Source organism: Cuculus canorus, chromosome 5 (assembly GCF_017976375.1).
Source record: "Cuculus canorus isolate bCucCan1 chromosome 5, bCucCan1.pri, whole genome shotgun sequence".
NCBI classification, from domain to species: Eukaryota; Metazoa; Chordata; class Aves; order Cuculiformes; family Cuculidae; genus Cuculus; species Cuculus canorus.
In genome coordinates this window covers 36,412,636-36,434,365 of record NC_071405.1, presented here as the reverse complement: position 1 = coordinate 36,434,365, position 21,730 = coordinate 36,412,636, and the positions used below count along the sequence as shown (strand labels likewise).

Below are 21,730 nucleotides of genomic sequence, written 5' to 3'. Positions count from 1 at the left end.
AGTGCAGAGAAGTAGATACAAGAGAAGGATTGACAAGGAATTTAGGAGAAAGAGAAGGAAAATTTAAATTTAAAAAACATAGTTGTTTCTTTACCTCTGTAAAGTGTCAAGCCAATTTTAAGACAGAACTTTCTTTTGAAATGGCATTTCAAAGCTAAAAGAAAGTCCTACTTTATGACAAAATGACATTTTTTCCTAGTTTTCAAACACTTCATATGAGGGGAAATAAGTATTTTCAATTGACATTCTAGAAGAAAACATTTTATTCTGTTTTAAAAGGAGGATCTGGTCCCATTAGTTTAGTTCATGACTACGTTCAGGATACAAGTCTGTATAATTATGTCTAGGGGGATTGTTTTTCAGCAGTATGAATATTGCCTTTAAAATTTCATTTTATATACAATGTCAACTTCAGGAAGAATATCTTCACAAACAGAAATTTGTGACCATTTCTTTGATTCCAATAGAAATACTTCATTCTTTCCTGTTACAGTGTTTGCTGTTTCACTCAGGCACTTAAACTTTACTCCATCTTCCACTGTTACCTCTGAACATACAGACTCGCCGTTTCTGTTTTATATGGAATTATGAGGATGGGCAGAAGGATTCTGACCTCCAAATTATCAAAGTGTACGCCACAGTAATGATGCATGCATTACAATAGACACTTGTATGTGCCTTTGCAGAATATAAAATCCTGTCTTCAGGTGCTGCACCTACCTGTCGGTGACTCTGGCTGGCTGCTTCTTGACTTTCTGCCTCTGCGCATTAGAAATCTCTCACTTACTTTCTTTGCTTCTTCTAGTAATTCAAGGTTCTTCTTTTTGTCTTCTTCTGATATTTTGACATCTGGTAGCTGATCATTTACCAGATCAATCACATGACCACTGTTATCTGGGTAGAAAACATCAGATTTAGAACTGTACTTCATACTTCCAGGTAGGCTGTGGCATTTCAGACTAACAAGTACAAAACATATCTTTAAATTTAGCTTTGAGCTTGAATTTAACAAACATTCATGTCTGTACATTTGTAATGTCATATTCTCATGTATAGAACAAGTCAAAAACACAGATAAACCACTAACAGTAAGTCATTATGATCAAAGATGCTCCGATATGTGAAACTGGCTTTTTCATTGTATTTCCAATGCATTTTTTCTAATTTATTGGTAAAAGTGGCATTAGATCCATTTCAACTAGCGGTGCTGCACTTCTGTCGTAGACTTGTTTTTTCCATGGATTTTGTATGTCCATGTTTTCAATGCTAAGGTCCCACAAAGTCACCTGGCAAAGATATATGCACACTACTTTTAACATACAGGTTAAATAAACCATTAAATAATCTATTGAGTAAAGTGCAGAGTTTGGAAATATAGAGTTTATTCTATGCAGATAGAAGAAGTTTTCCCACAAATGCAGAAGAAACAGTAAAGCAGTATCCGGCCAAGTTGCAGGCAGAAGCTGAATAGCTAAAACCAGAGAATTATAAATTAAAGAGTTGTTAGAGGCATGCTCCTTATGCAGTAGGCCTGTTCCTCATGCCCACCTGTGTTGATATTTCTAGCTATGTGACATAGGAGAATGCATGGTCCACAGACCGAAAGCCCCTGGCCTACATTTAGACCTTTAAATTGATGCATTGTTTTATGAACATTATTTTAAATTTAGTTGTAGAAAGAACCCATTAATTCCTGGCTTTCAAATTGATCAAGAACTCTAAACTCTGAGCACAAATTTCTACAATTCTCCAAGCTATGATTAAGCAAAGAATGTAGCCTATTTTCAGAAAGGCCCTTTCTGTGTGAGTTGATATGAATGGCTTCTAAAAGCACTTAGGTTTGTATTAAAAAAGAGTTACCTCAATGCAACAGGCCAAAGAAATTAAACATATACACTGACAAGGTAATATGTGCAAGTTTTTCGTGGGCTGATAAACTTTACAGGTTAGTAAGCTTGTTGGATCTGCAAGAACTGTTAAACAGGAAACCAAGAGTCTGCTGAATCCGTTCAAGGCCACTGGCACACGTTAGCATCAACAAAAGGCTGCAAGTCAGACATTGACATCAGATAACTTTGAGAAAATTTGTGACTGTGTGAGTGAACTAACTACCTGCATGAATAAGTGACCGTGTTGTGTCAAGAGTTATCTGGTGTAAATAAGTTGATCACATTAACAGCACCTCAGTGAATACAATGTGTTCTAAGAAATAACATTTGTGACTGCTTCTCTCCCCAGCTTGACGCCTTTATTGGGCAAGAGGGAATATATAATGAACAACTTAGTAAAGAACAGTTTTGGGGAGAGGAGGAAAGTCATCAGGTAACCAGAAAAAAAAATAAATTAAATTTGACAAGAGACATTACAGAACAATCAGTTTTCAGAAAAGCCAAGGACATAAGCAAGCAGCAAAAACTCAAGGGTTCTTCGTTTGTGAGTGTGGGGTTGTCTGTTTGTGGGGTTTTTTTGGGGTGGTGGTGTTTTTTTTCTTTTTAACTTCCATCGATTTAGTTCAATGTCAAGGCTGTCAAAAAGCATGGCCACAGACCGGATAGTCTTAAAGTAATATATTTTAAATTAAATAACTGTTTTGCTTTACACTAAGATTTGTTTGCTGAAAGGTTGAGAGAAGGACCTCCCATGGCGCTTCCCTTAGGCCAGCAAAAGAAGAGAGCTGCAGGGCATGGCAGTTTCCATCTTCCTCAAGTGGATAAGTTTTCCTCATCATGCTCAAAATATTTGCCTCTTTGTATTTGCCTTGCTTTCTGACTTTTCACCATTTGCCTCCCCCTTTCCTGCCATGTTCTCTTTTCTCATGAATTTCCTTTAGTTTCTCCTGCTGTGTATCATCTCGGCACTTCCTTACTAACGACAAGTGCTAAAAGAATCACTTGTTGATTATTTCTGGTTTACTAGCTTTTGATTTTGTACATGTCCTTGAAGTCACATTTCTTTCCGGGAAATCAGACCTCCAATGGGAGACTTAGAAAAGCAACATGTTAGAGTCATAGAGTAATTTAGGTTGGCAAGGACTGTTGGATATTTAGTCCAACCTGCTCTAAGCAGAATGAGTGGTGAAATCAGACCAGGTTGCTAGTCTTTCAAGGCAATCTGGTCTTGAAAATCCTCAAGGGATGGAGAATGCAAATCCTCTCTGGGCAGGTCGTTCTAACACTTGACTCTATAGTGAGTGAAAAGTTCTCTATGCCCACTGAAGAGCTTTGCTTGTTTCAAATGATGACCATTACCTCTCGGCCTCCTGCCACAGGCCTGGCACTGTTTTCTTGATGATCTTCTCATTGGTATTGAAAGGATATACTAGGTTTCCCCTAAAGCCGTCTCTTCTCCAGACTAAATTAGGCTAACTCCTTCAGCCCTCCTTCAAAGAGGAAGTTTTTCAGCCCTTGGACCCTCTATGTGGCCCTCCATTGGACTCACTCCCCTTTATCAATAACCTTCTTTTATTGGAGATCCAAAAATTGAACACAGCTTTCTAGATGCAGTCTAATGATTGCTAGGTAAAGGAGAATGAACACTTTCTGTAATTTACTGGCTAAGCTTTTATTAGTACATTGACAACATTGGTAATGTTCTTTGCTGCAAGGGCACACTGCTGGTTCATGTTCATCCTGCTGTCTACCAAGGCCTCCAGGCTGTTTTCAGCAGAGCAGTTTGCCAGCCAGCCAACCCCCTGCCTGTACTTACTGCGAGGGCTTATTCCTTCCCAGATGTAAGACTCTGAATTTTCTTTGCTGAAATTCCTGAAGTTCCTATTTGGATCATTCCTTCATCCTGTCTAGGTCTCTCTGAATTTCAGCACTGCCCTCAAACATGTATTAATTAACCTTCCCAATTTGATTTCAACAGCTAATTTGATAAGAGTGTACTCCATTTTCCTCCAGGTCATTGATAAAGACAGAAAGCACAACTTGTTTTCTTGAGTGAGTTCCAAGACACAGCCAAAGATCAGCCACAGCAGCTAGAACAAAAAGCAAGCTCAAAGCAAAGCTCTGTCTTCAGCAGAATGATACCTGGAAAGGTTTGTTTCTTTCAAAGAATCCTGTTCTTTTGCTAACATCTAGGGAGCATATGATCAGCCAACCAATCACTACCATCAGAGTCAAACTATCCAACCAATACTTCACCTGTCTGTGAAGTGTTGTCCACTCATCCAGAGAGTAAAGTCCTAATTTGGATACCAGATTTGGGGGGAAGCAGGGAAGGGGGAGCAGCTCTTCCTGCTGCATCTCTAAATATGGAGGGATAATAATTCTTCTATCTAAATCTGATTTCTTTAAGAGTAGTTCCATAAATGTATTTAGTTTCTGTAAGCTTAGTTACCTCTAAAATCGACTGCTGGCAAGCAGGATAGATTTTAAATGTTCCAAGTTACTTTAAGTGACATGAGCTGATTTACATGGGTCTTATCTCCATCTTAGTTTTACAGGATATATATAAAGGAGGTTTCCCTTCAAATGCAAGCTGCCAAAAACTACATTTCGGTCATTAATTTAAAGGACCAACCACTAAAATTGAGCAAATGCATGAGAAGTCACAACTCTTTGAAGTCTCCTTGCTATCTTTCAGTGGACTTTCTCTCAACTGCATTTTTGTAGGCATACTGACGCAACTCAGTCCCCACTTACGAAAGCATCAGAATCACAAACTAGTAAGGATTAATTCTGTTATTGACATGGATAGTTAGCCCTTTCTCTCTGCATGACTGAGAGACTAACTCTAGGAGAAGAATGGAAATAATACTTTAACAAAATATTGTATTATTTGCTAACAAAAAGGCAATGTTAAGGATTTTCATCTAAATTTAAAAATCTCCAATTCTCTCTGTGTAAAAGTAGCCCAGGATCCCATGTGTATAAAAATATTATTGTATTATGTCATGTCACAAATATCAACTTATTCTGGCAAACTAACCCCCCAAAAATCCACAAAAAAGGGAAATAAAACGTGTAATAATATATTAATTTCCTGCCAGAAAGGGTTCTGGCCTCTCTCTCTTTTGACCACCAATACGAAAAATAACACAGTCAATACACTATTAATAGCAGTGAAAGTTTATGTTACTTTCAGAGATGCCAATTATTTTTCTCTTGTGCAATACCTCTTATGTAAGAGGAAGTAGAAACATACCTATAACTTAGAGAAAGCAGTCTTAGTTGTAGCCATTTTTCAACTCTAAGGACGCATGATCTGCTGTCATCAGCAGAGCAGCGTTTCTCGTAAGAAATACTTGCTGAGACTGCCAGGAATCCCTTTGCTCTTGGAAAATTCAGAAATTCTCCATGAACCCCCATGCCTATGTTCAATATTCTTATCAATAACAACTCCACATAGCTGATTTTGTTAATATAAGCATGTAAAGAGGACTTATAAATCAGAGTCCTTAATAGAGTCTCAATTACTGAAAGAAATCCGAGTTGGTACAAGAGAATTTTTATTCAGAATATTTTGAGTATGAGAGAAGTAGCAGGGCTCTAATGTTTTCTGGTGCTTTAATAAAGAAAAAAAAAAGATACAGGTAAATCTGTTTAAAGATGCCTAAGAACTAGGTTCCTTAGTGAACAGCAGAAAGGGTGCTTCCCTTTAAAAGCCCCTGGGACTATTGGAATAGTCATCTGATAAGCTTGGTTTGTCAAAAATAAGTATTATTTTTAAGGTATGCAATGATCATAGAATCATAGAATCATAGAATCACCAGGTTGGAAAGGACCCACTGGATCATCAAGTCCATCCATTCCTAACACTCCCTTAAACCATGTCCCTAAGCACTTCATCCACCCGTTCCTTAAACACCTCCAGGGAAGGTTACTCAACCACCTCCCTGGGCAGCCTGTTCCAGTGCCCGATGACTCTTTCTGTGAAGAATTTTTTCTGATATCCAGCCTGAACCTCCCCTGGCGGAGCTTCAGGCCATTCCCCCTTGTCCTGTCCCCTGTCATTTGGGAGAAGAGGCCAGCTCTCTCCTCTCCGCAACCTCCTTTCAGGTAGTTGTAGAGAGCAATAAGGTCTCCCCTCACCCTCCTCTTCTCCAGGCTAAACAATCCCAGCTCTCTCAGCTGCTCCTCATAAGACTTGTTCTCCAGCCCCTTCACCAGCTTCGTTGCTCTTCTCTGGACACACTCCAGAGCCTCAACATCCTTCTTGTGGTGAGGGGCCCAGAACTGAACACAGTACTCAAAGTGTGGTCTCACCAGTGCCAAGTACAAGAGAGAATAACCTACCTGGACCTGCTGGTCACACTATTTCTAATACAAGCCAAGATGCCATTGGCCTTCTTGGCCACCTGAGCACACTGCTGGCTCATGTTCAGTCGGCTGTCAACCATTACCCCCAGGTCCTTCTCCTCCGTGCAGCTCTCCAGCCACTCTTCCCCAAGTCTGTAGTACTGCACAGGGTTGTTGTGCCCCAAGTGCAGGACCCAGCATTTGGCCTTGTTAAACCTCATGCCATTGGTCTCAGCCCAGCGGTCCAGCCTGTTCAGATCCCTTTGCAGAGCCTCTCTACCCTCCAGCAGATCCAGACTTCCTCCCAGCTTAGTGTCATCTGCAAACTTGCTGAGGGTGCACTCAATGCCTTCATCCAGGTCATTGATAAAGACATTGAACAGGGCTGGACCCAGTACCCAGCCCTAGGGGACACCACTTGTAACTGGCCTCCAGCTGGAGTTAACTCCATTTATCACCACTCTCTGGGCCCGGCCATCCAACCAGTTTTCAACCCAGGAGAGTGTGTGCCTGTCCAGTCCAGAGGCTGACAGTTTCTGAAGCAAACATACCAAGACTGAGAACTGATGGAGCTTTGCCACTGACATAATAGGATGAGCATTTGTCTCAGTTTGTAGTAGTCACAAATCTGTACCCACACCATTATTGCCCTTGAATAGCAATTTACTCTACAGGTATCTTGGTATGTTTGCATTTGGATTGTTACTTGTCTCCCTTTATGTATTTCCTGTAAGGTGAAAGTTGAATGGAAGCTTAGTAGAACAGGAAAATTAGTAGAACTAATTATGTAGTGGAAGACTCATTAGCAAGAGAAGAAATGAAGAAAATCCTCCCTTGGGTAGCTTGCTTTCATCTAAGGTTTAATCATATATGATAGCCAAACTACATAACTTAAGTGTTTGTTAAGCTGCTTGCTAAAACACCTCAGTTGTTCAAAAGTAACAAAAACAGTATTAGAGAACGGTATTTTGCATACAATAAGAATTTTAAGCGTGTGTATCTCCAGCCTTCTAAAAACGTTAAGCTAACATGCTAATCTAACAACTTTATGGAAGTAATAATATGCATGTTTCCCTGGGTCTGTCTGCATGCAATCCACTTCTGATCATAAACTCAGGATGACAATTCAATATGCCAGCGGTGTTCCCTGTGCAAGCATTACAGACAGTACGCACAGGAAAAAAGATGGAATCAATATAGTCAGACTCTGTATTTAGGTCTTTAGTGCATGTTGCATTTTCTGAGAAAACATCCGTGCTTAAATGAATAATCACTTCTTACCTACAGAAGTCAATGAGTTTGTTGGATTCCTAGTGGCACGGTTCGAGTGTCTCCGATGAGGACTACGAGGCCTAGAGAGAAAAATGAATGAAGAAAAATTATGGAAATATGCCACCAACAAAAAAAGCTCTGCTTCTCTATAAAAATTTAACATTAAAAAGCACTTTTCTTTGATTAAAAAAAAAGAAAACAAAAAGGTTTTATTGCAATTCCTCTCATCTCCAAACAACTGAAAAATGGAGGAAGAATGCAGAAAGAAGGAATAATTGCAGAAATTTCTCTCACAAAGTAGTTCTGACACTTGCTGATAACCTCATATACTGTGAACTTTACATTTCTCAGAAAATCTATATTTTTTAGCTCATTATAATGACTTAAAACTCATGTACATACGGTAATTGCAAAAAAAACCCTGAAAACACACCAAAATTTTAGTCTTTGTAAATTGTTCATGTTTTCTAAACCGAAATAATTTCATAGACTTCCACACTGACACTCCCATATAGCAATATGGGAACTTTCTAGACTGAAAACCTTGTGAAAGTCTTAAATGACTGCAGAAAATTAAATGCTGATCCAGCAAATAATGCTGCTTTTAATGGTCTGTATTCTAATTCTGACTTTTAAAAAATCTTTACGTTTGGAAAAGTACACTTTAAAAACACAAGCAAATTATAATATAGATTTATGATCATTATTTTCTGTTTAGTTTTTTCCCATACTTTAAGACTAATGGCAGGTCAATAGATTAAAAATCCTAGGTCAAGATTATACTTTATCAGAAGACTGAAAATAATCTTTATCCAACTCAAAATTCAATTGAAGTTTTCAGCCTCAAACAGGATTATTACTTCAACTCAACAGCTTAATTTCACATATGCCTAACCTCAAGGTAGTATTCTTGTCCTGCCTACATGAACAGGCCCAAACATTTGCTTCAAAAGTGGCTGTACTAAAGTATTCAAGCTAGACCTATAATTTTTCCCAACGGTCTAGCTTAGAAACATTACCTATTTGAATTTTCAATTGAGATTTATTTCATAAGATCAGGAATGTGGTCCTATCCCTGTTTCCAGGTGCTACAGAAGTTTCTTTTGCAGTTTCATCAAAATAAGGAGAACTGAACAGATAGTAGCGAGAAAGGGAAAGAAGAGAGCTGATAAAGCCTACACTTGTTGCATCTGTTTTTAGATAGAAAAAAACTCCAGTAATTCAGTTTTCAATGCTTTCAACTCAGATCATTAAAATAATGGAGCATATTTTAATTGGCTTTAGAAGAAAATGTTAAAGATGCTGGCAATTAATATTATGATACTTTAACTTCCCAGAATATTACCCTATTAAAAAAAATAGCAGTTCTAGGCTCACACCAATTTTTGTAAGGAAAGAAAGCACATATAATAACAGTAGCTTCACCACCATCACCTTAAGATATAAAATACTGTACGTGTTTTAAGACAATACCAAGATAATATGCACAAGACAGGAAGGTATATTTATTCTGCAAGATATATTTAATATGCTAAATCTGTCAAAGATAAGAAGCATGTTTAGCAGTTCATAGAACTATAAGATTATATATATATATAAATAAAACACTTGCAAGAGCTATTATAAAAATTGCAAAGTATTTTTACGATCATAAACCTTCCTTGGAAATTTCCTGCCCTGACAAGTATACACACTGTCATACATTGCAAATCCATCTTTTCCAAAAACCTTTCCTTCATTAAAACACACTTCAGTGATTTAAGGATCATGCAAACAGATTGGTTTTAGGAACACCAGAACTTGTTGCTACATTTTCCTTCCAATAGACAAATCAATTACAACAAATTGCAAATATTTTTGCTACAATGTCTACTTTTTTTTAACACAATACTAAGAATATTGTAATAAGATTGTAATGTAGCAAGTTCTTTAATTCAAGAAGAGAGCAGACAAGACAGGCTTTGTACATAAGACACACTCATTTGTGAGAGCCAGCACCGATGACTGAGCATACCTGGAGAAACTTACTTCCTTAGCATTTAAAAAACACTCATGTTTTTAATCCTTACAGGGATTAACTTCCTAACTCTACATCAGTCTACAAAGTTCTTATTGGTTCTGTGGAAATATTTATATGATTAAAGGCAGCACTACTAGTGTACATATAGAATTAGTAGACCAGAATTAGGGATTTAGCTACTGAACTGAAAAATTTCCATGGGGGAGAATAATTTAGGAAACACAAAACCGCTCAGTAGCAGTTTTTTTGACTCAGTTGCTTCTTGACTGGGTCTAACTAAAGGTTAAACTTTGGACAGAAGGACAGTACTGAGCATTTCCACGCACAGAACAGGAGGAATCCAACTGTTACTCATCCTTGCAGCAGGTGTAGGATTGTAGCATGCACAAGCACACCACTATATATCTACAAAAAGATTTGACCAAGCAGTTTTCCCCACCAGCCCATATTTCATTTGCTAGCAAAAGGATGAACTTCAAAAGTTACAGATTTTAGTCTAAATTAGGCAAAACTTTAATTTACATTTTTGCTTTAGTTTCAAATTATGCTATTCTGAAAGATAAGAAACTTCATGTACATTTAAAGTATACTAAGTCACATCGTCGGGTTTAGTATTACATGAAAATCTACTCTTTTAGTATCAATTATATTCCTGTTCCACCGTTTCACTTCCATGCACCCAAAAATCATCACCAAAATATAAAGACAATATGATCAAATTACAAATACAGATACAGCAATAATATTTTAATACACAATACATTCAAAGCAATATTTTAGAAACACAGCTCCTGGAATTACTATACAATTTATGCATAGATTGGTAATGTATTATATAGTACCTGTTAACCAGATTTTTATCAATTTCTACATCTGGCGTAACAGCATTCTCTGGAAGAACAATAGAAGGTGTACTGCATGTTGTCCCTTCAACAGTAGTGTCCTGAATGGTTTGTGACAAATATAAAAATGCAGTTAAACAGAAATTCAAAACACTAAATATTGATGCTCTATGTGGAAAATAATGTGTATTGCTCAATTTAGCTAAAAGGTAAAATGACTGAACTAAGTAAGAAGTCGCTCTTATTTGATAAACCAAATGTGAATTAGAGGCATATACTTAAATTGCTATAAAGAGACGATGGACACCTGGAATACTTGTTTCTTTATATTTTTTTAATGCACGCAAGCTAAATTCAATGAGCATGGAACTAATGAGGAAGCTTTAAAATATTAGACAAACTGATTTTTCACAGAGTAAACCATTTCTCTACTGAAGTACATGTACAACAGCTAGGGAAGTTATGTGCTGAATGCAAGGGCCGTGTGTAACAGGGCTAAATTATGCATGCAAAACCTCCAAACAGTACTAGTGTACAATGAAGGCTTGAATAAATGCAGTATTAAGTGTATGCATGCTATCCAAACTTCCCAGAAAATAGTTATAAGATTATCTTGCTAGTGTCCCACTTGGATTTTTCTCCCATTAACTGGATTTAAAGAAAAAAACCCCACCAAACCTGAAAATTAAATAAAATACCATATAATTTTTAAGTTACAAAAGAAACTGGCACTGAATATCAATGCGTGCTTTCTTTCTTAAAAAAAAAATGAGAAACTGTCCTGAGAACTTAACCCTTGCCTTCTACAACGATGCCAATCAGCCAAAGAGAAGGAATCTTTCCTGTGAAATATCCCAAATGCAGATGCATGAAGTTGGAATAAAGAACTACAGATTTCTCATATGTAGTAAAAAAGTGATTATTCCTGCCCCATGAACTACCTTCAGATTCACACACACAAAAATCTAAATATATAATAAAAGAAGTAAACCTTGGTATTGTTGAATAAGCAATCTGGTGTTTACAGTTAGTCAAGAAGTCAAAAAAAGTGATTGACACAAAATCATGCAGGAGGGGGGAAGCGTAGGCACCTATCAGAAGTTGCAATTTTTATTTTATAGTACAATCATGAGGTATTTGAAGAATAATTTGTAAATTCTCCAATTCTAATTGTTTTTGCTGGGTAACAGTATGTATAATTATTTTATTTAGTTATTTGGAGGGTTTGTTTTTTTTTTTGAAACTACATCACAAAGTTTCATAAGAAATTTTTACTGCATTTGTTATTGGACCAGAGAATAGAATAGAACAGCGCAGCACAGCATCGAACAGCATAGCATTACATTGCATTGCACAGCATAGAACAGAGTGTTTTCAGTTGGTAGGGACCTACAACAATTATCTCATACAACTGCCTGATCATTTCAGGGCTGACCAAAAGTTAAAGCATGTTGTTAAGAGCGTTGTTCCAATGTGTCTCAAACACTGACGAGGCTAAGATATCGACCAGCTCTCTAGTAAGCAATGCTTCTGAATTTTCTAAACAAGCATATTTGCAATCCATGGCACAAAGCCAATTACTTTCACCATCATTTTACTTTTACTGAAATAGCATTAGTTGTCAATTTTGCTTAGTCCTTTTAAGAATATTTACCTACTAGAGGTTCATACAAGTGTAATGAATTCAGAATAATATTTATTTTAGTAATATTCATTAAATAGGCAGGTAATAAAAGATGTTATAGCATTTACAGAATGAAGCATGTACCAGCTCACAGTTTAAACAAGTCAACATTTTAGAGCAGAAAAAAATTAGATAATTTCAATTATGTGAAATAAAGGCCATCAATGAACAATTGTTTCAGTCATCTACCATCAAGTGGAGAAATTGGTTTATTCATAAGGTTTGTTACAATAAAGAAGTATACAAGAGTATAAAATGAAATGGAATGATAGACATCCAGAAAGCTAACAGACAGATGACTGCTAATATCTATTAGATACAATAGAACTCACTTCAACATCTCTCCCAGTGCTGCATTTTACTCTTATTGAAATAATATATTTTCTGATCAATTAAAAGAATTGTAGAAACATTTTGAAAATGATATAATATTAAAGTAACCCTTCTTCTTCTCAAAGGCAATAAAATGTACTTCGGTTTGGACATCTGATTTAGGGTTCTTGATTCTGTTGTAAACATTTTTTTTTGTTTAAAATAAATACATTCCATGCAGCTCCACATTCTGTACTCAGAAGTCTCATATAACATTCCTCAGCAAATTCACTTTGTCAGCCACAGGACAGCAGGATAAGAAACAAGCCAAAAAAATAGTATGAAGATATAAGTGTAAGAAAAAGATCCTTGTGATACTGTAAACGTTAGAATGCCAAAGCATGACCTATTATGTGATACAAGTCCACGACTGACATTGTATGATAAGACTTTGAAAGCAATTTTTAGTAGTATTCTTGAAAATGTTATTAAGTATTTTGTCTAACAGTCAACGATAAGAATTCCGGTGACTGCCCTGCTTGCAGGGCAAAGTAGCTGAGTACAGATGCACATTCTTTATACTTATCTCGTGACTGCCAAAGAGCAAAATCTTTTGAGTGATGTAACATCTGCTTGAAGTCACTCAAGTCCATAATAGGACTCTAAAACCATCTCATTAAAAGAAAAAAAAAAAGAAAACAAAAAGATAAAGGCCTTAGCAAAGGCTAGTGAGGTCAGTTATTCGGGTAGAATACATTAATTGTGGTCAGCAGCTATAGCAGTGCAACTTCTGCGCAGGTGGAAACTCTTGCCTCCTGTTGTGGTACATTGGTATAGGAGAGGGACAGGAATAGCTAGAGCATGAAGCCCTTTGTAGGGCCAGCTGGCTTGAGGAATAAATCTTCACACTCTGAAGAGTACTCAGGCTCCTATATGGAGACCTTGGAAGAGAAACTTTAACAGGAAGCTTAAATGGTCTCACAGTTGCACATCTGTACAAAGATGATATGGAAGTTTTCCACTGCCCTCCCATTGGCTACCAGTAATTTCCCTCTCTGTGTTAGCTTCCAGACAAGTCTGCTCTTCAGCTACTCCCAACAGCTGCCTCATCTCCTAGTACCAGTGACAGATACCAAGTCTGATTCCTTTTTGCCCTAAGCCCTCCTCCCATAAAAATATAGGATAAAAATGACTCCACCTCTATGGCTCAGGTGGGAACTCAACCACATGCTCTACAAGGATGACCATGTGCCAGCTAGTCTTGCAGGGAGGCTTGTGTAGGACTGAGAGGATGGCATGTGCAGTTCAGTCCATAACAGAAGATCCGAGAGGTCCAGGGATACTTAGGGTGGATGGGATCTGAAGAGATTCTGGCTAAGCTCTATCAAGCCTTCACTAAGCACACAGAAAATGTGCTTTTAGAAGTTTTATAATCCAGTCAAATTCAGATGGATTTGAAGTGGGAGAGGGAATAAAATATATCTCTGATAAAAGACTACCCTGCCAGGACAGTTAGATGATAAAGCTTTACTGTATACTACCTGAATTCTTTAAAGCATTGGTTAAAAAAACCCTCTTCTGACACCTAGTTTTATTCTTATAAATTAATTAAAGGCCTGGACTGAATCTCAGAACAAATGTGGCCTGAAAAAGACACTTATGTGGAAGGCCTCAGAAAATGTATGAATCTCAAAGAGCAGATTTTTGAGTGAGATGGGGTTTCAAATTGGCTCAATTTTGAATGTTTAAGTGAAATACTAAGCTGAAAGTTAAGCAAGTAAAGTAATGAAATTCATTAGTAACTGCATTTAGTTGAAACAGACAGAACAGACAAAATAAACACAGGACATCTCCTTTAGGACAAAGTAGGTAGCATGAAGTGATTTGATAAAAGTACAAGGCAATTTTAAATAACAATAATAACAAAAAAAGAAATTCAGAAGCTTAAATGATGGAATAATCAGTATATGAGAAACATTATGAACATCTGAGACAGATTTTTCCTCAGCAGCCAGGAGAGCCAGTAAAATACTGCTTGGGAAACAATGAGAGGAGAAAGCTGGAAATAAAAATAGAGATTTTTTAATTTAAAAAGAGGGAAAGATGGCAGCTCACAAGCAACCCTAAAAGTCTAGGGAGATTTATAGGCCAGTATAAATCTTTTAACATAATTGGTAAAGATCTAATCTTCTTACTGCAAGTATACATTACATATATAGAAGTTATATTTTTATACTGAAATCCTGAAATCAGGTTCAACTTTATACTCTTAATTCAGATAACATTTCAAATAAGGGCTAAAGTTCTTTGAATTTGTTTTAATGGGAATTTCACATCTGCTTATCTCAGGAACGCAGAGCTGATGAATACTTTGATGAATGTTGTTTAGGGTTAACCAGAATGGTCAACACAGGCTGCTGTAAGAAATATGGAAATGGACAACCACAGTTGTTTCCTCAAAATGAATTTGAGGCATACAGCCCAGGTCTTCTCATCATGTAAAAGATACTTGAAGTAAGCAAGAAACTGTGTGTGATATAAGGCTCATTTTCTTTTTCTCAGAACTGTTTAGTGAATGTGTGTGCATTTGTGCATGCAGGGAATGTGGGGACGTGTCTCCAGAAACAGAATGAGGAAACTGTTAGACACCAGATAGCACTTTAGATAAGATGAGATTCCAGTCTTGAAAACTTTTGTTCAGTGGTAGAAAACGAGTCCACCACTTGTTAGGTCCTTCTGATGCCCCCTCCTTCCTTGCAAGTCCTTATCTCACAACAATAAGCTATTTCACTTATTACATAGTCATGGTGTAGAACTGGACTGCAGCAAGACTCAAAGTCCATACCATAACAGGTAGGAATAAGATCAAAATCTCACAACATAGGCTAGTTTCTATCCTTAAGTAGGCTCATGGGCAGTGTGTTGGATAAAATCCTTCCACTGATACTTTGTGCCTAAAAGTAATAATTGATATAAAACAAAGTTTTTATCGCAGTTAATTGATTCATGAACTATCACATTATCATAGTTCATTTAAGGCCTACCTCTAAAAGGCCTGTGTAATGTATTCAAAGAGTATTTTTAAGAATTTTGTTTTAGATTAGATGGTTGGAATCCTTAATTTCTCCCATTGGAAAAGCACATTCAGGATTAGATTCATTGATGTCTGCTAGCTTTTTATGATTTTTCTCTCTTTGGGTATGCTTTACCAACAAGTCTTTTGTGCTAAAATACTCTTCACATATGTGAGTTTAAAAAAAAATAAAAATAAATAAATCTCCTTGACCTAATATACGTGCTCAGCTAACAGTCTGATGAACTTGCATCCATCTGGGGTGTTTATCTTAAGCCAGGAAACTAACACTCAGCACAATGTGCAATTTAGATGGAATGCATGACAAATTCAGTGTAGGGCTCACTGCTGACAATATTTTCCAACAATGTTAAAGTAGCGGATGTTTTGACCTAAAGTGTAGAATATAGTGTCCTCAAATCCAGTGACAGCGACACAATTTTAACTGAGGATGTGCCAGATTATAAACCCTCTCTTTCTTTATGCCAGTTTGCATAAACTGGGATGATCTGATAACCTGTGATTCTCTAATCACATTGAGGTTCTTTACTTCAGCTAAGCTAACAATTAAAAAAAAATACCCAAATCCCCACTTCATTAGAACACAAAATTACTTTTTATCAGTGGAATAAATTTTACAAAAGGGAAAATTATAATCTGTTACTGTTTTTTAAAGTTACCTGCGAGTAAAACACGTAGATGCCCCAAATTCAAGTAGCAAGATGATGAATATGTCTGGGGAGCGCTCAGCTGCTCTCTGCATAGTTTCAGTATATGTTCAGCTACTACTGTGGCAATTAAAGCATTGAAAAAGACTACAACCCAAAAAGCAGGTCTCCATTTGTCACACGTACATGAATTGCATAGCATCTCCCATATCTGCAAAGGCAATACTAGGTGTTTTAAGACTACTGTGAAGTACAAGCCTAAGTTCTTTTCTCAGAGGTTAAAGTTCTCTGTAATAACATCACAAAGGAAATTTTTGGACAGCTTTCATATAAATAGTTCAGGACAGAGAGACATATAAGCCTCTGGATCAAATTGATAAACAAATGCTTGAGCAACTTCAGTTCTCATTCCTTAGTCTCTAAACTATTTGAAGAATTCTAAGGATATCAACTGAAAGATCATTCACAGTTTCATCAATTAATCAAAACACACTAATACATAGCACTGATGATATGTCATTTTATAAACTCCTGAATATATGCAAACAGATTCAGCCTCAGGCTTCCAACAAGTGTCAGAAAACACCTTTGTGAGAGTGCTTACTTTGACTGGAGGAGAACTGTAGTGTTGTGCCTCTTTTGATTGTCCCTTGTCTTCTGGTAAGGTTGGCATGGTGGATAGTGTGAAGCACGTGGAACTGCAATGTGGACTAACAGGACCATGCACTGCTGAGAATGTCTGTTTCAAGTTAGCCTGAAGGCATAAGCGCTGAGAGGCCTTGTGATCTGAAGGCTGTGTTAGATGCCAAAAATACAAATCAAATCCATTTAAAACGCTATGCTCTAACACTGAGATCACTTTACAACAACAAACAGTTTTAAAGTTTAAAATTAAAAATGCTATCTTGTGTTTTATTAACTAAAGCTTTCAAGGTCATGTATAACTCAGTAAATGCATCCAAAACAGACAACCTCCATTCTTGTTGCTATTTCCATCTCTCCCCTCCATTTTACAGATTCTTTTTCATTCCTATGACTGTTTTGGCTATGACCAAACTACTCTTTCTAAAAATCCTCCAAGAAGGAAACAGCATCCTGGATATGCATAACACGTCTTTAGTAACAAACGAGGTCCTAATGCTACAGGGTGTGATCTCAGATCTCAAAGAAAGAAGTAAAACTGTAAACTCAGAAGGTGGCACTCTTCCTCTGAGCTAGAGCAAGGTCTAGGTGAATTGTGCAAAGACCCGGCGTACATCTGCACAAGACAACTCTGTGCAAGACACTGTTGAAGCAAAATAACAGCAATGCCCAAACAGGGAAAAAAAATCCAACCCAAACACTGTTTATTAGCTGAGAAAGTTCTTGTTATTAGTATCAATAGGAGCTACTGCCTTCACAAGATATTAGCATCAAAGCCTGTACAGTAGTCTGAAGGTAAGAAATGTTAAGTACTAATCTTAATAGCAGCAGTGTTTGTGTTACAAGACTTAGTCTGACACCTACCGGATAGATGAAGAACAGTCCTCATAAATAAATCATTCAGCTCCTTGATGGTGCCTGCAGATGACAGACAATGCAGTTATTAGAGACAATCTAGTACACAGTTTCTGTCTGGACTCATAAGATCTAACTATATTCCCTTTACAGTTAATTCATGGCCATGCGTAGAATGGAGCTATACACTCAAACAGTATCATAACAACTTCAGTAGCGTGCTAGGAGATAAATGCACCCCAAAAAGCACAAGTTCAGCCTCCAAAACACATCTCCTTCTTGCAAACCTGCGTTCCTAATCTCATCCCAATTCTTTTACTCTTCTGGAAATCAAGATAGATGGAACACAATAGATGGAGAGATGATTTGCAGTTCAAGGCACTTCTCAGTGTTGCAAGATTAAGATTCTACAGTTTTCCTTTCCCTCTCAGGGAAGGGCAAATATATTTTCAGGATCATGCCAGTTATTGAGGCTGACGATTGGAATTGTTAAAATACTTGTGTTGATTGGAAAAAATAAAACAGAGAGTGACAAAACCATTCACAGGAAATACTGAAGCAGCCTCAGTAGTGATGAGTTCCTCACCTCAGCTTTCATGGAGAATATTCTGTGTTGCAAAACCTACAGAATGTGTAAAAATATTGGATTATAGAAGCATCCAAGACCCATACTTTTCTTGGATTTATTTCACATTACATTGGAAACTTGAATTTTCTCTTTTACTTAGAAGAGGGATAAAAGGCCACCCCCCATGAAATTTAATTGCAGAACTAATAGACTAAAAACGATCGCTAATTTGAATATATACATATATAAAATAAGAGTATATAATAAGAGTAAAGGAAGCTTTCTATAAATAAAAAGATTTTAAAATGCTTATTAATGCAAAATACTTTTAAAGTCCTTAATATGATGGAAATAGACATTTATGATTCTATATATTTTAATAAATCCACAGAGGTTAGGGATATAGCAGTAGCATTAAACTTTTGTGTGTTTCAACATTTAAGTATCAGTCACCAACTATTAACAACACACAGGATGAGATAAAATGAGGTAACAAAAAAAAAGGTGACATGGACTTGCTTTTCATCTCTGTAACAAAATCCTGGCATCCTATGCACTTTCTCAGTTTGAAAGAACTCAAACACAAACAAAAAAAGAGAAGATATAAATTTGGCTGTTTATCTAATCCCTCTTAATGTTTGCCTTATGAATTTATAGCGGTTCTGATAAGCTCAATTTAACAGAATGCTCGGCCTGAAAAATCAGGAATGTTTCAAGTCATGGCCAAAGTGAATTTGCAGTCCTACGTGGAGCTGTTTAAGCTATTGCATCAAAGTGGTTTATTCCTGGTCTTAGCTGAGTATCTAGTACATACTAAACTTTAAAAAGTAATGCAAGTCATATTGAAACAAGAAAGAGCTATTAAGCACATCAAGTTTCAGCTCATTTTTCATATTTAAAAAGTAAAAAAACTTTAAAAGGAAGGAAAAATCAGCTGGCTTTCTAAGAATAGAAAGGGACAAATCTTGAGCACAGCCATGGGAGAACAGAGGGTAAAACAGAGGCCAATTTAACAACACCTAGATTTGGAGTGAACCGAGTCCAGTGCATCTCCGACATAAATGGAATCTTACTCTGACTTCCTTACAGAGCTATTATGCAAATAGGAAAAAGCTCCAAGTTTTTAAGGTGCTGATGAGTAGGAACATTTCTTTTTCTGACATTCCACTTTTTCCTAATATCTCTCCAGAAAACCTCAGTGCTAAGTATTGTATCAGAACAGTGAAAGCTTGCATATAATTATTCTGAGACTTCTTAAAACAAATGCAGTCTTTGCAGAACTTGACTGCACTGCTGCAGTCCTCTAAGGTGCCAAAGTAAGGGCTCCTACTTACTGGTATTTCAACAAAATGCACAAGGGCAGTTCTAGTTATACTCTTTTAATTCATATTTTAATACTCCTGAATTATTATTTTTCAACCTAAAGTATTTTTTAACCTGTGAAGTGTTCTTAAAATCAACAGTCCAGTCCTTTAAAGATTTTATGATGCTTAATCAGTACAAATATCACACCTTGTAAATGCAAATGAATAGAGCTAATGGGGCCACCATCTTTCTCCACGCAAGGCGTTCTGTCGTTTTCTGTATCACTCACTGCCTTTTATTACTAGTTGTAAAGGCAAAGGCGTAGAAACAATGGAAGCTTAAGATAGTGAATAATATACTAGCTCTTCCATCACTGCTGAAGTGACCTCAGGTTGGATATTAGGAAAAGGTTCTTCACACAGACGGTGCTGCAGCACTGGAAGAGGCTCCCCAGGGAAGCAGTCATGGTGCCAAGCCAAAAAATATTCAAGAAATGTTTGGACAAAGCCCTCAGGCACATGGTGTGAATTATGGGGTTGTCCTAGGCAAGGACAGGAGTTGGACTTGATGGTCCTTGTGGGTCCCTTCCAACTTAGGACATTCTGTTATTCTGTGACCTTATGTCTATTTGATTAGGTAATGAAAATAGCCTGAGCAAATGTCAATGAGAGTTAAAACATACAGAAAAAAGAAGACTCATGAGAACACTCTAACAAGATTTAGAGGAGCTTATCTGCATCTCACAAATGTAGGAAGAAAATAAAAGAGATGTCCTTGGAAAACTTATTTCCCTGGAAGGTACATTTTTAATTCTTCAGTAGAGCATTAGAGAGAAGTGCAGTCTTGGAACCTACAGAAATAAACACCTTTATCTACAAAAACACTTTACAACTTTAATGAACCCTGAGCCAAAGTGCAGAGAGCAGGACTACCCTGGTTGTGTGCCTGGCTCATCTGCCAGCTGAACAGCAAAGGCCAGCTTTATCTCCTTTCCACAAGCATAAACGTGTCTCAGTCAAATAGGAAATGATATGTTAACAATATATTCAATTCAGTGAGATACGAACTGAAACAACTGTAATTATTGCCCCAGAAGATACTGAAAGGATAGATAAAAGAATACATCTGTACTTTAAAAACAGTCTAGGTGCATAAACTCACACTGGCATCCTAGTCACAAAGATAATCTCAAGATTCTGTTACTTCTTTTGTTAGGCATTGATCAAACTCTGTCTGGCCTACCTCTATCCTCTCAAAGGATGCTATGAGATTATTATAGTGTTTTATCAGAGTAAACGATCCCTCTCAAAATTCCAGTCTCTTAGAAACTGCAAGAGCTTCAAAATTACCTTATCAAATTAAATGCTTGTAGAGATTAACTCACGTGTCACAATAAGAGTGGATGTGGGTAGAGATCTACAACCTTAGCCTGCACAAGCCTTTTGCACCTACAAAATGAGTTTAAAAAAACCCAAACCTATCCTATTTAGCAGATTTTGCTTATTCCCACACTAAGATGAGGCAATGTAAAAAGAAAAAAAAGTAAGAAAAAGAAAGAAAGAAGAGAGGATAGAGGGCTTTGTAACGGTTTGGTCTGTTACTGTAAACTTACTGCTTAAAATAGTTAGGAAAAAAATGATCCCCTGAGCTCAAATTTGTAGTCAGATATAGATCAGTGAATGCAGAGAACTTTCTTTTACCACTGTGTAGGCTTAGAGTACAATCTCCAGGAAATGGTGATCTGGGAGCTCTATTCCATAAAAGGGAAAAGTATTTAGAGGCCCTTGGCTTTCAGTGTGTTCTCTCTGCAACTCATTTTACCATAGTAGAGAAAGCTAAGTATAATCAGTTAACTTACCCTCTCTGAGTCACAGCTGAGCACCGTGTTAGCGAAGGCTTAGATAAAGGTGCTTTACTCCATCTCCACTGATAGCATGGCAGTTGGCCTCAAATGTTCTGTCACGTCACAGCAAGGATATATAAAAAAAGCAGAAATAAACAGTTAAGAAAGCATTTTTTTTAATATTTCTTGACCTCAAACTGCCCGCGGTCAAGGCAAGCGATTCTCATTTGTCAACACTGGGAGTTGCATGCTCATGAACACAGCTGAACTGCACAATTGACCTGCTTTGTGTAACTTTTTTCTTTGTTCTCCTGCAAAGTGGTTGTAGAATATTACCATATTAGAGAGATATCTCTTTGCACTCTGTTTGTACACTTGCGAAACTATATGGAATTCATGCAGCA

General features: G+C 37.0%; 1 protein-coding gene across 11 annotated transcripts in view; it reads right to left on the bottom strand.

The window, feature by feature from the left end:
- The window catches only part of IRAG1 (inositol 1,4,5-triphosphate receptor associated 1), a 92,089-nt gene that overhangs the window by 26,605 nt on the left and 43,754 nt on the right, over window positions 1–21,730 (bottom strand). For 9 of the 11 annotated variants that reach the window (XM_054067633.1, XM_054067634.1, XM_054067632.1 and 6 more), the window contains 6 exons: window positions 21,342–21,439; window positions 17,620–17,673; window positions 16,718–16,906; window positions 10,377–10,477; window positions 7,524–7,594; window positions 721–894 (listed from right to left, as the gene is read on the bottom strand). In XM_054067633.1, the coding sequence (XP_053923608.1) occupies window positions 721–894; window positions 7,524–7,594; window positions 10,377–10,477; window positions 16,718–16,786 (415 nt within the window). In that variant the 5' untranslated portion in view covers window positions 16,787–16,906; window positions 17,620–17,673; window positions 21,342–21,439. The remainder of the gene's footprint in view (window positions 1–720; window positions 895–7,523; window positions 7,595–10,376; window positions 10,478–16,717; window positions 16,907–17,619; window positions 17,674–21,341; window positions 21,440–21,730) is intronic. The other 2 variants (XM_054067640.1, XM_054067641.1) reach the window with 2 other exon arrangements.